The sequence below is a fragment of the Equus asinus genome, chromosome 10 (genome assembly GCF_041296235.1).
Source record: "Equus asinus isolate D_3611 breed Donkey chromosome 10, EquAss-T2T_v2, whole genome shotgun sequence".
Classification (NCBI taxonomy): Eukaryota; Metazoa; Chordata; class Mammalia; order Perissodactyla; family Equidae; genus Equus; species Equus asinus.
Window position 1 is genome coordinate 77,563,386 of NC_091799.1, and position 18,590 is coordinate 77,581,975.

The following is an 18,590-nucleotide window of genomic DNA, read 5'->3' on the forward strand; positions in this document are numbered from 1 at the left end:
ACTTGCCTTCCACTGAAGTTGAGCTCTTATGTTCATTTTCTTTGCTAATGTTCATTTTCTTTGCAGATTCAAAGTTTATTAAGAATGTGCTGTTTATATAAAGATGTTGTTTTTAGCTAACCCACTGGCAATAGGATATTCTTTCAATTATTTTTGTTGTGTTAGCAATGGGTTTACAGTAAGCCATCCACACCCTTTGACAAATTGCTCTTGAAACCAACATCCAGATTTGTAATCCAACTCATTGGAGTTAGGGATGTGGTCTGGAACAATGAAAGAATTTATACTTTTGTGCCAAGCTAAGTTATACATGTGAAGATCAAACCTCCATTTTGGTCTCCCTGACGTGGGGTCATTTATTTCAGATACAGTCTAAAAAGCAAGGCCTGTTCCTCCAATTAGCAAAGGTATGCTTCACAAAGAATGAACTTCTTCTTGTTCATACATTGTTTTCAGGTCTACAAATTAAACTTAACTTCTTTAAGCTAAACAAAATTTCTGTTTCTGAATTAAAGCTTGCCAAATAAAAATATTTTTGCTGGGAGAAAACAGTAGAACTTTTGAGAATGCCTTGCCGGGCTGCTGAAATTTTTGTGTTCCTCTTGGAAAGTATAATAGGAATAATACAAGCCTGGAGGGCATGAGATTCTTGACAAGCAATGAGACAGCTGGAGGAAAAGGTTTAAGTTTAAAGAGAATGGGGGAAGAAAGAGCCCCAATGTTGATTCATAGATTAAAAATTACATACATATGTTATACTGCCCCCCTGAGACGCTCTGTTCTCAAATAATTTAAATATATGGTATTACAGCTTTGGCTGTTAGTTCACCAAGGAAGGTTAGCTAAGAGTTACAGGAGAGGAGTTAAGACTCTAGGAGCCAGATGGCCCCTTACTCTCTGCTGACAGCATTTCTTTCATTGTGCTCTCGACAGTGCCCTACTTGCCTAAGAGAGTTTATAAGGCCTTCCTAAGGGATTCTTTCTGTCAGAGACACAGAGCAGAGGTGAACAGGCCCTTGCTTCCATTCCTGATTTTGTCACACACGTATTGGGTGATGGGGACATGAGCCGAGGCTCTCGCTTTCTCCAGCCACAGAGGGCTGCCTTGCATTAGCTCCTGGCATCTCCATACCTGAGGTCACTCTGTGCCTTCTCAGGATCAACATCTTAGGGATGGATCCCCTAAGCACACCTTTTGACAACGAGTACTACAATGGACTCTGTGACCGAGTTCGGGATGGAAACACCTTGACCTACTACCGCAAACCCTGGAACCTGGCTTCTTTGGCCTATGAAGTAAGTCTCCTCAGAAGAAAATGCATTGTTCAGCTTTTAGTTGGAAAGCTGTTTCCGTCAGTTTAATATTAAATAACACAAAAAACTCAGTAGAATAAGAATTTCATGTGAATACAAGATTGACTTAAAGGGGAGATGTAGCTTGGCTCTCTTTAGAAAACATAGTCATCTACAATTCATCCTCGGTAACACGTACCTAGTGATACCTAGACTCCATAAAAAGAATAATGGAAGATTCTGATACAACCAAAAGCTAAACTAGTGCTGATTTAAGTACTGATTACACTGCTTCCATGCAATTCAAGCTCAGTTTTTGCTAGCCTACCAGGGAAAACATCTTTACATTTAGTTTCCTTCCATATTCCTCTTTGTAAAGCCTGCTTGACTAATGAGACGGCTATTTCCACTCACCTAAAACCCTTCCAGCTCTTTGAAACTATTTCTTAAAGTGATTTTTACTCTACACCATGCCACCCCAAACTTACCACCTTCCTGAAAGTCACCTAAATTCTCTAGAACCATCCACAAATTGGACCCCTCATTCAAAGGATTAATATTTATCACATTTAGAAATACCTTCTTTGGTCTAAGCAAAACAATAAAGAATAATAACTAGCTTATTCTGAAGCAGGAGCTGCATAATCTGTTCTTTAAATGGTCCCATTTGTGACCCGTAAACTTTGCCTCACTGAGTTATTACAAAGTCCTTTATAATTGTGGTCACTCTCACCAGTTTGAAAAACATACTTACTTTTAAATAAATATGGCTAAATAAGTATGTAAGTATGTCCTGTTATTTCTAACCATGTTGTAAATCAGTGCCTCTCCACTGCAGCCTGAAGTGATCATGCTCTCCCCTGAGTGTTAAAGATTTTAATGTCTGGACTATTTGGCGTATGTTTCACATGTGACCACATTGTCGTATTTTTGTACCTGTAAGTCCAGAATAGAATCAGTTTCCCACAAATCTCAGGTAACATTTTGGATTATTGACCTTTTCTTTAAGCATATTTTTTGAGGGGAAGATCATAATCTTTCTAAAAAGTATTCTATATGTTCTACTTTCTTAGAAAGAATATACCAAAGACAAGGTAACCCTTGCCATTGCTGATGGAAGAAGAGTGGTTGCTGTGTTGTTTTATTTGGTTTTTAGTTCTCAAGTCTGTGTTGTACAGTTCGCTTGTCTTTGTCACTGTGACCAGTCCCTTAGTTTCTTTTTGTGGTAGTAACTGGTGTGACACAAGATGGTGAGGGCTAGAGGTTGCCTGGGACTGATCTTGAGGCCACATTTGGAGAGTAAACTGCTGTTTTCTCTTATCTACAACTCTGGAAACAGATGTGTTTCCACATTCAGAATGTTTTGGATTTTACAAAGGTGATGTGGTCCTTACCCTGTATGTTACTTACAACCCCAATGCAGTTAGAAGCAGCATCCATTATCAAATACATTAATATTTCTGTAGCAAAACCAACCGATGTTCACTCAAAGTGGGAGAAATGAAGACTATACATAACGTTTTATCAGTTCAGATCAGATTAATCCCTTCCACATCTATTTCGTTCTCATAAAGAAACTTGATTCCATCCTTGACCTTCCTGCTTCCTAGAATCTTACTTTTTTGGCCTCTCTTCAAAGACTTTTGCTCTTCTCTCCATAATGATTCCAAATGTTGGTCCACCTCTGAATGCCTATCATTGAGCTCAGACTTCTGTTTGGATGCATAGATTCCTGCCTTTTTCAATCCAGCTCTTGTCTCTATGCTTTCTGGGATGACTCCCCCCTCATTGTGAGGGCAAGTGAAACTCTACTCACTGCTACCAACCTGGCATAGTGAGACAGGACCATTCAACAGCATCCTGATTGATGCCCTGACCAGCATCTTCTTACGCCTGCAAGTGATCCTCGCCACTGCTAAGTTGATCTCTGCCCTGTGCCAGTTCCTTTCTAGCCATTTCAAGTATAAATGCAGGTGCCAACAAATTACACCCCCTCATCTTGCAGCCGATTAGAAGACAGTAAGCTAAGAAGACCCTAGCCTACCAGGAGAGTTAAAGAGAGGTGTTTTCTGGGTGCCATTTTGCTCAACTTTGGCACTTTTCCTCCTCGAAGACTGAGTAGAATTTTCTTCAATTGCTTCCGTTAACCTTATATTTAAGGACAATAGAAATCCTATTCATTTTTCAAGGCCAAGTTCAAAGCAGCCTTTTCCACAAGCCCTTCTTGATTGTACCAGTCAGAGTTTGTCAAGCCCTCTTTGGCAGTGTAGCATAAGAATTAACAACTCAGCCCTGGAATCATTCTTCCACGCTGGCTGAGCTACTTCCTAGCTGTGTGACCTTGAACAAATTTCTTAAACTGTATTTCCTTACCTGCAAAATGGAGATAATTATAGAAATTACCTTAAAGGTAGGAAGTTAAATGTGTTATTCTACATAAAACCCTTTTAAGAGCTCCTGGCACAGAGTAAGCACTCAATGAATATTAATTATTATTGCTAGCTATATTGGATCTGCATATTAAATTTAATAAATTTTTATTAGCATCTACTATATGCCAGGTACTTTAGTAAGTGGTGAGGCTATAGTGGCAGGTTGGTAAGACAGACATGGTCCCTGACTTTTTGGAGCTTACCGTCTGAAGGTCTATTAAATAAGCAATTATATAAGGGAAGTGTTTTTCATTTTGTTTTATTTTAAAAGAGGAGCCAGGAGAGCTTATACAAAATGGATTTGTTAATCTGTGGGATCAGGAAAGTCCTCCCTGAGGAAGTGATGTTTAAGCTAAGACTTGAAATAGGAGTAGGAATTGACCAGGCCAGAGGATATGGTATGTGTGTGAGAGACTGTGTATGTGTGTGAGTGTGTATAATGTTTGTGTTGTGGGAGAATGGGAGCGGGGTTGTTAAAGAACATTCCAGAAAGTAAAAGCAGCACAAAAGCTCCCCGTGGTGGAAAGAAGCATGGGCTGTGGAAATAGAAAGGTGGCCAGAGGGCTGGAGTACAGTCAGGAAGAGATTAACTCGGAAGAAGTCTAGTTTAGATTTTACCTTAAAGGCAAAGGAAAGACTTTGAGCGATTTTAAGCTGGGAAGTGACATGGTTAGGTTACTCTTCTCCTTTACATCGAGCACTTTTCCAAGCATGCTTTGCTCTAAAGAAAATTATACGCATTTTAGTCTTTCCCATTTGATGATAACTTTAGGTTCCCTGTCTTAGTCTGTGCAGGTTGCTATAACAAAATACCAGAGACTTAATAGCTTAGAAACAACAGAAATTTATTTCTCCCAGTCCAGGAGGCTGGAAGTCTGAGCTCAGAGTGCTAGCATGGTCAGGTGAGGACCTCTTCCAGGTCCCAGACTTCTTATTGTGTCCTCACATGGGGGAAGGGGCTAGGAAGCTCTGTGGGGTCACTTTTCTAAGAGCACTAATCTCATTCATGATGGTTCCTCCCAAAGTGCCCACCTCCTAATACTATCTCATTGGGCATTAGGATTATAACATATGCATTTGGGGGAGGACATAAACATTCAGACCACAGCATCCCCTGTGCAGAACAATTCCCCAGTGTATGCTACTGAACCCAGTCTATGCCACTAACTGAAGAGCTGGGTGTCTCCTCCCCAGACGAGAGTTATAACCTATTTCAGAGGACCTCTGGAAAAAGAGCTGAACCATTGAAATTAACACCCTTTTCACTGATACCTAACAATAGCCAAGTTAGCAAAAAATGCTTTAATTGAAAGTTTTAATTTTTAAGTAGGCTGTTCAGGTTTTTTTAATGCAGAAATAAATGCAGTAAAAAAATATTCAAAAAGTCTAAACAGCACAAAAGACTATGCAAGCAAAAGCAAGCCTCCCCGCCACTCGAGATTCCCATTTCACAGTTCTCCTTCTCAAGGACAAACACTCTCTGTGGTTTGTCTAAAAAAAATTCACAAAACAAAGATTGACCCTGAGCTAACATCTGTACTACTCTTCCTCTATTTTGTATGTGGGGCACTACCACAGCATGGCTTCATGAGCCACATGTAGGTCCACACCTAGGATCTGAACCCACAAAACCCAGGCTGCCAAATCGGAGCATGTGAACCTAACCACTCCACCACCGGGCTGGCCCCGTCTATTTTTTTATAGGCAGTAGAGTACAAAGTTTAAGAGGCAATTCAGGTTCAAGTCCTTGCCTTTCTACTTAAGTTAATCAACATATGTAAAATATTCAAGACAGTGCCTGAACCATAAGCCTTCAATAAGTGTTAGCTTTATCATTTCTTTTTTCCTTTCTTTTTTTTACACAAATGGTAGTACATTGTGCATCTGTTTCAAAACTTGCTTTTAATTATTAATGTATTAACTTTTGAAAGTTTGCTGTATTGCAAGCCCTTCATATGCATTATTTCATTGAATCTTTATAGCAACCTTTGGGATAATATGCTGAGCATCCCCATTTACAGGCTAGGAATCAGACAAGACACTAGGAGGTTAATGTGTAATGTCCTCCAAGTCATGGAATCTGTATTTGGAGCCCAACCATCTCACTCCAGTGCCTTTGCTCTTAATTCCTTTGCTCTACCGCCTTTCAAATAGCTGCTTGATTTTTGTTTCTTTCTGTGTCTATTTTGGGTGGCTTCTTGTATATCGTTTTCAACACTTTGTTATTCTCTTCTAGACCAAAGCTGATAAAAATTTTAGAATTGAACATTATGAACAACAGATTCAAGCATTCAGGAGTGTCATCGAAGAGAGGAGGTCACATTTTAATGCAGATTTCACACTAAAATTTACACCTACTGAAGCAAAAAAGTCTAAACAGGAACCTGAAGAATCCTCTAATGGAACAGACGCCTCAGAAAATAGAATATTTCGATTTGCATACTCCAAAAATGAAACTTACCAACTGTTCTTGTCATATTCTTCTAAGAAGGTAAGGCCAAACACTTAATATAGAGACTATAACAGGATATTTTCAAACTAACCAACTCCCCTTTTTTAAGTTTAAGCATTTAGAAGAAATAGAGCTCCTTTGTTGTCACTTCAACAATCTTCACAGCATCTTCACCAGGACTGGATTCCATCTCAGGAAACCACTTTTTTTTTTTTCAGATTTATTTTTATTTTTTTAATACATTTTTTTTTGAGGAAGATTAGCCCTGAGCTAACATCTGTCAACAGTCCTCTTCTTTTTGCTGAGGAAGACTAGCCCTGAGCTAATATCCGTGCCCATCTTCCTCTACTTTATATATGGGATGCCTACCACAGCATGATTTGACAAGTGGTGCATAGGTCCACACCCAGGATCCGAACCGGTGAACCCTGGGCCACTAAAGCAGAACATGGGAACTTAACTGCTGCATCACCAGGCCAGCCCCAGGAAACCACTTTCTTTAGTCATCCATAAAAAGAAAATCCTCATCCGTTAAAGTTTTATCATGAGATTCCAGCAATTCAGTCACATCCTCAGGCTCCACTTCTAATTCGTATTCTCTTGCTGTTTCCACCACATCTACAGTTACTTCCTCCACTGAAATCTTGAACCCCTCAAAGTCATCCATGAGGGTTGGAATCAACTTCATCCAAACTCCTGTTAATGTTGATATTTTGACCTCTTCCCATGGATCACAAATGTTCTCAATGGCATCCAGAATGGTGAATCCTTTCCAGAAGATTTTCAATTTACTTTGCTCAGATCCATCAGAGAAATCAATATCTATGCCAGCTATTGCCTTATGAAATATATTCTTAAATAATAAGACTTGAGAGTCGAAATTACTCCTTGATTCAAGGTAGGCTTCATTAAGGAGCTGAGATTTGAGCAAAGATTTGAAGGAGAAGACATAGCCAAATAGTTATATTTGGGATGACATATAAGTGAACCAGAAGGAGAAAAGGTTAGACAGGTTACCTTGAACCAGATCATTAAGGTCCTCACAGCCCATTCTAAGAGTTTGGCTTTTTCTCTGAGTGACATGGGAGGTCATTGGAACGTTGTGAATAGAAGACTAACATACCCTAATATATTTTAAATGATTACTCTGGGTACTCTGCTGAGAAGAGATTACGAGAGTTGAGAACAGAAGCAAAAAGATTTGTTAAAAACTGTTGTAGGAAGCCAAGTGAGAGATGATAGTAGTTTCTACAGGACAAGTATAAAGTCAAACATGACTCCAAGGTTTGTGGCCTGAGCTATTGGAAAGATGGAGTTGCTATCAAGTGAGATGGAGAAAAGTTCAAGTACAGCAGGTTTGGAGAAAAAGACCAGTAGTTAAGTCTTAGAGGAAGTCTGAGATGTCTATCAGTCATTAAAATGGAGACATCAAGTAGGAAATTGGTGTTATGAGTCCAGAGTTTGGGAAAGAGGTCTGAGTTTGAGCTATAAATTTGGGAGTTGTTGATACATAGATGATGCTTAAAGTCATAAGGTTTTGTGAGACAACTAACAGAGTTAATGTAGATAGAAAAGAGAGAAAGATCAAAGACTTAACTCAAGGAACTTGAGTAGCAAGAGGTCTGGGGAAAGAGGAGGAACAAGCAAAGGAAAGCAAGCGTAACGTAATGTAATATAATATAATGTAAAGCAAGGCAATGTAATGGCCTAGAACCTCGCTACTCAAAGTGTGGTCCATGGCCCAGCGACAACAACATCTCTGGGAAAGTAGAACCTCAGACTCTACCCTAGACCTATTGAATCAGAATTTGGTTTTAACAAGATTCTCTAGGTGATTTTGTTTGCACTTGATTCTTTGAGAAGAACTGCCTTAGAAGACAAGAAAAGAAACTCTATCAAGGAGAAATCAGTGATGAACTGTGTGAAATGTGCTAATATGTCAAAGAAGATGAGGACCAAGAAGCAACCACTGGCGTTAACATTATGAAGTTCACTGGCAACCTTGACGTGAGAAGCTTTGTTGGAGTAGTGAAGGCAGCAGTATAACTGGATTAGATTTAGGAGAAAATGGGGAGAGGAATTGGAAACAGCCAGTATAGAAAACTCTTTAAAGGAATTTTGCTTTTAATGAGGGCAAAGAAATGAGTAGCAAATGGTCAGACAAGTGAGGCCAAGAGATTTCTTTTATTCCTTTAAAATGGAAGAAACAACAGTATATATAGATGGGAATGATCTAAGATCTACATCTAAAATGAGCTGAGCCAAAGAACATATCATCTTTCTGATAAGATATTCCTCCTAATTTTAACAACAATGAAAAGGAATCCAAGTATGTTTTGTACACCTTTGAGACTCCATTGAAAATTATTGGGCAATTCATCAGACAGGGAACTCATATGACATTATATATTGAGTAAGTTCCTTTAAGACTTTTGTTAGAGACTGAATCATCCACTATCATCTGAAGTTAAGTCTGCAGTGTGAACGGTTGTGCTTCTAAAACACAGAAAGTTTGGTGTGATGTTCATATCTGCTAAGATGTACCCTTAAAAAAATAATAAAGTGTTTTAAACTCCCATGCAATCAACATGTGCTAACCACAACTACAGCAAGAGAACCTCAAAAGAACCATCTACAAAATCACAGGTGTCAATTTAGTTTAGTTTTGGCTAGGAGAGACTCTGGCATGGAAGCTCATAGTTCGTCTCTGCCCCAGTATTTTCTTGGAAATTTAAGCCATCATCTCTGAGAACATTTAACTGTTGAGCTGTTTGGGCTGACTTGAGATCCATGTCTTAAAATATTGTCTGTCCTCTCTCTGTGACCAAAGATTGAGAGGACATAGTGGAAGAAGGGGGAAACCCAGATCTCGGTTTTTAGTTCAAATTGCTGCCACACACGATTTGTGTGATTTGAGGCAAATAATTTGATACCTTTGGATCTGAGTTTTCTCATCTGCAAAATAAGAAGGTTGGGCCTCATATTTAATGTCTACATTTCCTTCCATTGTTAGCATTTTTAAATCAACTTAGTGAGGTATAATTTACATGCAACTAATGCAAAAATTTTAAGCATATAGTTCCATGAGTTTTGACTACTGTATTCACCTGTTCAACGACCTCCTCAAATAAGGTACAGAACATTTCCATGACCTCAAGAAAATTCCATGATGCCCTTTGCAGTCAATTCTCTACAGCCTGAAAGGTAGCTGACTAGATTTCTCTAACCATAGCTTAGTTCTACCTGTTCTAGAACTTCATATAAATGCAGTCATACAGTATATACTCTTTTGTGTCTCTTTTTTACTCAGCATCATATTTTTGAGATTTATTTATGTTGTTGCATATATCAATCAGTAGTTTAGGATTTTTCTGTAGCTAACTAGTATTCCTTTGCATGAATATACTACAGTTTGTTTATCAATTCCCCTGTTGATGGGCATTTGCGTTGTTTCCAATTTTAAGCTCTTCTGACAAAAGCTGCTATAAAAATCTTGTACAGGTTTTTTTGTGGACTCTCTTTTCACTGATCTTAGGTAAATAAGTAAAGTGGAATTGCTGGCTATAGGATGGATGGGTGTTTATTCTTATAAGAAACCGCCTAACCGTTCTCCAAAGGGGTTATACCAATTTACACTCCTACGAGCAGCGTACAAGAGTTCCAGTTGCTGCGCATCTTCATCAACAGTTGGCCTTGATAATATTTTAAGTTGGCCATTCTGGGGGGTTACAGTGGTATCTTACAGTCACTACTAAAAAATTTATTGCCCATGGAAATTCTAAATTTTGTGATTTTTTTAACTTAAAGTAATGGTGATAAAACTTATATTTTTCTTCTGCTCTACAACAAAGGAAAAAATGTTTCTGCATGTGAAAGGAGTAATTCAACTGGGAAAATTTGTGATGAGAAGTCGGGATGTTGTTCTGACAACAACTTTCTTGGATGATATAAAAGCTCTGCCAACTGCCTATGAAAAGGGAGAATATTTTGCATTTTTGGAAACCTATGGCACCCACTACAGTAGCTCTGGGTCTCTAGGAGGCCTCTATGAACTAATATATGTTTTGGATAAAGCGTCCATGGACCAGAAAGGTATACCTAGAGATAAAGTTCTTACTTCTAATGCTGCTTTAACCTACAATTATTCCTATTGCTAACCTCTTTCAGTGGTTAAAAACTTTAGAATAGAGTCATGTAACCTGCTTCTTTGAGAGAACTCTCTCCGTGACCACTGGCATCTAAAACCCTATCGAACAGCAAATTGAGTTCCACCTCAAGCAAGATGATTTAGTCATGCGTAAACTCGGCAGCACGACTGAGAAATGCACAAAGTCATATTGTATTGCACTTTAATGTTATTTGGTGATGCTGCTTTCTGTGAAATACTATTTAAAGGTGAAAGAAAGTACAAAGGACATAATTTATGTGATCTATCTTTTCATCAGTAGACTGATTCAGTTATATGTATGACAATTATCTTCCCAAGTATTCCTCAGTATTGGAAGGGAAATGTTCTAAATTTCCTTTTAGGGAGGAGACTTATATGTTAGAGCTTGGACAACTCAGAGCTACCCACTTAAATCTATTTACCTTCTAGCCTTAGTAGACAAGGATCCTTAGGTCAATCCTGGTGTCCTTGAAGAGGAAGTCATCTTTCTTACTTCTCCAGTGGCAATACCTGAGGACCAAGCCATGTCCTCCATCTCAGTTTGGGATGTCCAGACTCTGTCTGGACTTGGAAAGTTCCACAGCTGAGGCAGAGAATCTTACCTCTTTGGAGTCTCTTATGTATTTTCATCCTCATCCTCGGAATCGGAGTAATCCTTCTTAGGTTAAAGTTGGAAATGTAGTACTTTGGATTTCTAGCATTGTCTTCCATTTTTATCCTTCTCCTTCCTTTCCCATGGGAAATGTCACCTGATACTTCTCAAGTTCTCACTAATTGTGGGTGCACAAAAAATATTTGTTGAATGAACGAATGCCTAAATGTCCACAAATCTCTGCTTCTAAATCTCACCGTGGACCATAGGGATTAACTTCTCCCACAGTGGGAGTGGGAGAAGTGGGAAAACTTCTCCCTTTTCTTTTTCATAAAGCATTTTGGCTTCCAGGACAAACAACCACATATTTGTGTGTGTGTGCACACACATGTGATCCAAAATGAAAACTAAGAGCAAAAACTGACGTGGTCAATGAGCTGAGGCCTGGGCAGTATACTCTTAAAATAAAGGAATCATTCCTTCTCTTAAATCAGGGAAATAGACAATAAACTATATACTTGAGTAGACATTAGGATTTTTCTTTCTAATAACAGGAGCATCTGCACACCACAATGAATCAGCTTCCAAGACAGATGTCTACTAAATAGCATTCATAGGACTGAAACAAAGTTGTCCTATACACAAGCCACCTGCACAAAGCAATGAACTACCTACCTTAATGACAAACTGAGTCTTCCAAAGAGGATCAGGAGATGATGCATTCCATGACCAAATTATAAAGTCAGTGCAGAGAAGTGCCAAATAGCCAGACGGCTCTGGGTTCAAATACCAACCTGGCTCATTACTAACTGAGTACCATCAGCAGGTTACTTAACTGCTCTGTAATTCTGTATCCTCATTCATAAAATGAGGATAATAATAGAACTTACCTCAAAAGGTCAATGTGAGGGTTAAATTAGTTAACACATACAAAATGCTTAGAATGATGCTGGGCATATGCTAAGTAAGTATTCAATACGTGTTAGACATTATTGTCTCCCTTCCACGGCATTAGAGGTAAAGGATTTTACTATAACCACCCTCCTCTGACCCATGACCTTCTAAACAAGGGGTAAATTTGTATGTCCTTTGCCATTAAGTTAACAAGCAAAGTCCAAAAGAGGCCAGTAAATTCTAACAGGGAGACAAAACAGGGACAATATGACCGCAATGCATTTGAGTTGGGTAATAATGTCTAGGAATCCAAGTAAGTATGTCTCTTAAAAAATAGCAAAATTGGAATTTATTTATGATGTCAATAAACATTATCTAATTATTTTCAACTAAATACATTAAACAGGTGTTGAACTGAGGGACATACAGAGATGCCTTGGGTTTAATCTGGACTTATCTCTGAAGGATAAATATGAAGTCACAGCAAAGATTGATAAAAATGATTGTTTAAAGAGGAATGAGAAGGAAATTGGTAAGTATGGCCTAACTTATGAGGTTAAAAACAGAAGGTTGGGGCCGGCCCTGTGGCGCAGTGGTTAAATTTGCACGTTCGGCTTCTTGGCGGCCCGGGGTTCGCCGGTTCGGATCCCGGGTGCGGACATGGCACCGCTTGGCACACCATGCTGTGGAAGGTGTCCCACATATAAAGTAGAGGAAGATGGGCACGATGTTAGCTCAGGGCCAGGCTTCCCCAGCAAGAAGAGGAGGACTGGCAGTAGTTAGCTCAGGGCTAATCTTCCTCAAAAAAAAAAAAAAACCAGAAGGGAGGGATCAATGAGTGCTGCCCTGTCACTCAGAGCCCTCTCTTTATTTTTAAAAGAAGGAAGAGTGCTTAAACACTGTTTTATCTTTACAGCAGTTTCCAAACCATTATAAACACAAGTAACCCGTGGACTGTACTCATCATTATCACTATCACACAATTGTACAGTGCGCAGCTTTAGTGAGCGCCATTCACATTGTAGTCATTGGAGATTTGTATATTTATCGCGACCATGATAGAAAAATATCTTGAGGAAAATTCCTTTTTTTCCCCTCAGTTTTAACAAAGCTTCCAAATGGGCTAGTGGCAGTACTGTGCATGTCCGTTAAGAAAGGAGAGGGCCAAAATCATCTCCCTAACTCAACCTTCCACCTGATTTGAAATCTCTAATCCACGTCACCTAATTGGTCAAACTTGGTACAAACTTCCAGTTATAAAGTAAATAAAACTGGGAGTGCAATGTACGACACGATGACTACAGTTAACACTGCCATATGGTATATTTGAAAGTTGTTAAGAGAGTAGACCCTAAAAGTTCTCATCACAAGGAAAAAAAAAATTTCTTCTCGTAACTACAGGAGGTGATGTGTGTTAACTAAACTTGTTGTGGTAATCATTTTGCAATATATATGTACGTCAAGTCATTATGCTGTACACCTTAGACTTATATAGTGTTCTATGTCAATTATATCTCAATAAAACTAAGGGAAAAAAAGAAATCCCTAATACACCTTTAATATTAAAGCAGTGCATAACTTTTAAAAAATATAAATATTGCTTCTGTTGTTAATCTTTAGCAGATTTACAAGCCTGAGGTGATGCTGGAGTTCTCAGTTTTTACTCTAATCAGAAATAGCTGAGAGCATTTTTAGAAATACAAATGCTTGAGACTTTGTTAAAGGGTCAACTGATAGTGGGGAGGCAGAAGAAAGGAAAGCTTGATATTTTAAAAAACATACCAACCACTGACATGTGGCCATGATTGGAAACCACTAATGAAGTGAAAAGAAAACTGAACTTGCCACCAAATATCATAATTTCAATATTTGGCCCTTAAGCTAACTGTGGAATCTTGGGCTAGTCACTCTACCTCTCTGAGCCTCAGTTTTCACATCCATGAAAATAAGGAAGGATAAACAAAAATCATCTTGAAATTCCTTTCCAGTTCAAAAAATTCACAAGTCTAAAAGATTCACAAAAGTTTCTTAAAACTAGTTTAGTCTGGAGAGAATGAGGGAGAGACAGACAGGAATTTGGGGTAGAAAGAAATTTTGCTTTTCACTTTATTCTTTTTTGTACTTTTTGATTTTCTACAATATTAAAATAGTTTAAAGCAAACCTATACAAAATATGATTATGAAGTTAAGTATATAACAAAAAATATATAGAACATCCAAAAGTCATGTTTGGTTCCTATGTGTACATGTACATGGTCATAAACTTTGAATTATCAATGTATCTCAATTATCGTACTATTTTTTTCAAAAGATTGAAGTCTACAATTGGCTACTAATAAAAATTGCCCTTGGAGATTTGGGTGAAAAACTTACATAAGTAACATCTATAATTAAAATTGAATAAATATAGTAGAATACACTTTACAAAAGGGATTCAATAAATGTTTATCAAATATCACAGAACTATATATACCTCAATGTATCTTCTTTCTCTCCTCAGTAAACATCATGGATGGTAGCCTCATAGATGATGTTATTTCACTCATAAGAGGAGGAACCAGAAAATATGCATTTGAACTGAAAGAGAAGCTTCTCAAAGGAGCCAAGACGGTTAATGTGGCTGACTTTGTAAATTGGGCCTCTTCCTTAAATGACGCTCCGGTGCTCATAAGTCAAAGAGTAAGAAATGTTTATTTTCAAATAGAAGAGTTTGTCATTTTCTTATTAAATGTCCCTGTTGGTTCAGATGAACAGTTAACGTCATCTGAAAGAGATGTGCACTTTCAAATGCACTCCTCTCTCATCCCTGGAGGGAAGCACTGCACAGAAGAAAGGTCAGCCTGCTTGAGTTTGAGTCTCCGTCTCTCACTAGATGTGTAACATTTTCTGATTTCTGCACCATTAAATTCTCCAGGGCTCCATGCTTATTTGGAGAATTTAATAATCCCTTGCCTTCCATTACACTACCACTTCCAATCCAGAAGAGTTGGATCTACAGGCATGAGTTGCTTGATGAGGGGGACACATTCTGAGAAATGCATCGTTAGGTGATTTCATCATTGTGCGAACATCATGGAGTGTACTTACACAAACCTAGAAGGTACAGCCTCCTACACACCTAGGTATATGGTACTAACCTCATAGGACCACTGTCATATATGCAGTTCATTGTTGACCAAAACATCGTTAGGCTACACATGACTGTATTAAGAGCCCTTGTGGAAGGCAAGTTCATAAGGTCTCAGAAAATAAGACCAAGGGTGAGTAATTCTTATGGTCTGGAAATTCTTTTTCTTTTCTTTTTCTTTTATATGTTGATTGTAATAGTCTTCAATTTATAAACCTATTGGGAGTTCACAGTTTAGTACTTATTCCAAGGGGATAAAAAGTGTGTTGTAATTGTAAGATATAAATGTCGATATTATTTACCCTCATTGTTCTCTCCCCAAACTAGCTAAAAAGAGTATATTTTTCTTTATTCCTTATTTTTTCCTACTTCATTTTATAGCATTCAGTTCTCTCTGTATGTTTCACAATTTTCTTCCTTCAGGTCAAATTTATCTTTGACTATGGCCTACTTCAGTTTTATTAACTTGAGCTATGGACATGTTGCCATTTTGATAGGACTTATTATTGGAAAATTTTGTTCCTTCATTCTATTTTATTGTCTTTGTAAAGTGAATGAAGCCACCAAAACTACCTCATTCATGGGAAGGGCACTCAGACGCCAGAATATTGTAGTCTACTCTCCCTTTAGGTTACAGAAATTTAGCCATTCATGGATGTGCACATAAATCTATGAGACTTCAAATATTTTGCCCCAAAAGTAGGACAAAGAGGGAGAAAAAGTTTGCTAAATTAGCATTTCCATATATAAAATTAAAATCAGAAGAGACCTCTTTTATTTTATTAGATTTTAATCATATTTAAATTCATTGTCTTGAACTCTGAAATAAATCTATGTCAAAAGGTCTTAAATAAGGAAGGAATTGATTTAAGTGGATATTTCCATCCAGATGGACACCCAAAGTGGCTTGTCTTCTCATCTCTACAAAGGAAGTTCCACTGTCCTTGAGTGAATCCAAGATTGTTCTCTGAGAAGGTCTCAGTAATGGTCTAGCATATTCTAGAGCTGATTTTTAAAAATCTCGAGTAAATAAATCATCTGCTAAATATTTACTACTAAATTTACTAGAAGTCTTCAAAGACCTTCATCAATCCACTCATACACTCCTACTGGCTGGATGCAAAATATAGTTTATCCTATTTTTAAGGGCAAATATTGACCTCTAGATTCTTAGATTAGTAGTCATTCCATCTAAAATAGCTATATAAGTTTCTTTCTTCATCCATTGGAAGCCTGGACATTTCATATCAATGTTCTACATAAGAAAATGACAGCTATAGATAGTTCACCATGAACCTTTTTTTTTTGCTTTTTTGAGGAAGATTAGCCCTGAGCTAACATCTGCCACCAATCCTCCTCTTTTTGCTGAGGAAGACTGGCCCTGAGTTAACATCTGTGCCCACCTTTCTCTACTTTATATGTGGGATGCCTGCCACCACATGCCTTGACAATTGGTGCATAGGTCCACACGTGGAATCTGAACTGGCAAATCCTGGCTCGCCAAAGCGGAGCCTCCAAACTTAACTACTGCACCTCTGGGCTGGCTCCATGAACCATTTTTTAAATTTATCTTCTTGTAGATAAAGTTCAGAAAAATGATGAAACATGACATTTTTTATTGACTTTGTGTAGCTTTTAAATCTCTAAAGAGATAGGAAATATAGTATAGTTTGACCTCAAAATAAATGCCAAGTTGTTTTACTCACATAAATTCAGTAGAAGTGATCCTTTGGTTAATGGGAAGCTGTTTTCATGAGGTAATTATACAATCTCTGATCACTAATTCATTCTTTGGTGAGTTGAATCATTCTATTGTTTGTGGAAACAGTAGGGATGGTCTTAATATTAAAATAATTGGCCCTACTATCTAATTATTTAAAGAATTGGTAACACTGCTCCCCACCCACACTAAACTATTAACTGCTTTATATTTAATCCTCTGTAGCAAATTAATTCAATTATCTAGGTATTTATGTTGCAAACAGTTTATCTTGGAGGAAACACAGTGAAGTTATATTACTCTGTGTGTGTGTGTGTGTGAGGAAGATCGTTGCTGAGCTAACATCTGTGCCAATTTTCCTCTACATTATGTGGGATGCCGCCACACCGTGGCTTGATGAGCAGTGCTAGGTCCGCATCCGGGATCCGAACCTGCAAACCCCAGGCCACCAAAGCAGGGCGCATGAACCCAACCACTATGCCACTGGGGTGCCCTGGATTATATTACTCTAAATTAAAGGCTGTATAAATATATTACTGGGATTTTCTAAGTAAAACACTTGGATATATTTTTTCCATACATCATATTTGATATAGTATAATAGAAATGAAAGATAATGATATGATATAATATATAAATATATTTTTCCCATACTAAAGTAATTATGGCCATGCTCCATTCAGGAGAACCCTGTGGCTTTGATTCTGTCCTTGTCTGTGAGATTCAGCAGACCCCAAACTGCTTCTTGAGGAATGTGTTGGCTGGAGGAAGTTTCCCTCAGCCCTCTCCATGCAGAGGAGGTAGACTGGGCCTTTCACTGAGTATTTACTTTTGTCATAGGCTTCAACTTCCCTGGAAGTAGATTGATTCTCTTTCCAGCTTGCCTGAATGTTAACACAAATGGTTCCACATTTTATCTCAACAGAATAGCTGAACTTTGGTTTCTTTCTTAAGCTTACTGCTATAAACTAGCTATAAAAACGTCAGCTGAGAGAAATTATATTTATTAATGATTGCCTGAGAGGTATAAAGTTTATGATTTCCTCCAGAACAATAGCAGCAGAGATTGGTACAGCTAGTATAGACCATATTCGCTTCCTGCGAAGTCTGGTTTTGGCGTTATAAAAAACAAAGTTGTGTAACTCCCTGCTTTATTTATGAAAAGGATGTTACCTAGTGCAACATCTCCTTTATGAGGCCCCATGGGAGAGATTACTCTTTAATCTCAGTTTCAAGGATCATTTTGTTTCTCTTTGGAATCCAGTTTTTCTCATACTCATGAGATCACTAAATTCAGTTGTCTTACTCAATGCACTAGACAACATAACCAAATTTGTGACCCAACTGGCTGGGTCTTCCTGGTGTGAATTTTGTGCTTTGTGTTGCTTTTGCCTTCATCTTGCCTTTTCCATTCTCAGTTCCCTGTTTCTCTTTTCCCTCAACTTATCCACCCACATGTCAAGATATATTAAGCTCTTTCTTCAGCAACTTTGGTAATAATGGACTAAGTAAACTACCATTTTTGTTATATTGTGTAACTCTGAGCAGTGATGCACCAGATGTTAAAGAGTATCAGTATTTTAAAGAGCTGTGGGGGCCAGCCCTGTGGAGCAGCGATAAGTTCACACGTTCCACTTCTCCACGGCCCCATGTTAGCCTGTTCGGATCCCAGGTGTGGACGCGGCATCACTTGGCAAAAGCCATGCTGTGGTAGGCATCCCACGTATAAAGTAGAGGAAGATGGGCACGGATATTAGCTCAGGGTCAGTCTTCCTCAGCAAAAAGATGAGGATTGGCAGCAGATGTTAGCTCAGGGCTAACCTTCCTCAAAAAACAAAAAATAAAATAAAATACAATAAAGAGCTGTAGTACTAGAGCTCTGTGGTACAGTCATTAGAGTGATAACAACATA

General features: G+C 38.2%; 1 protein-coding gene across 2 annotated transcripts in view; it reads left to right on the forward strand.

The window, feature by feature from the left end:
• C9 (complement C9) overlaps positions 1-18,590 on the forward strand; it is a 47,001-nt gene that overhangs the window by 20,331 nt on the left and 8,080 nt on the right. For both annotated transcript variants that reach the window (XM_014831263.3, XM_070519736.1), the window contains exons 5-9: positions 1,158-1,296; positions 5,962-6,216; positions 10,029-10,269; positions 12,238-12,363; positions 14,332-14,510. In XM_014831263.3, coding sequence (XP_014686749.3) covers positions 1,158-1,296; positions 5,962-6,216; positions 10,029-10,269; positions 12,238-12,363; positions 14,332-14,510 — 940 coding nt within the window. The remainder of the gene's footprint in view (positions 1-1,157; positions 1,297-5,961; positions 6,217-10,028; positions 10,270-12,237; positions 12,364-14,331; positions 14,511-18,590) is intronic.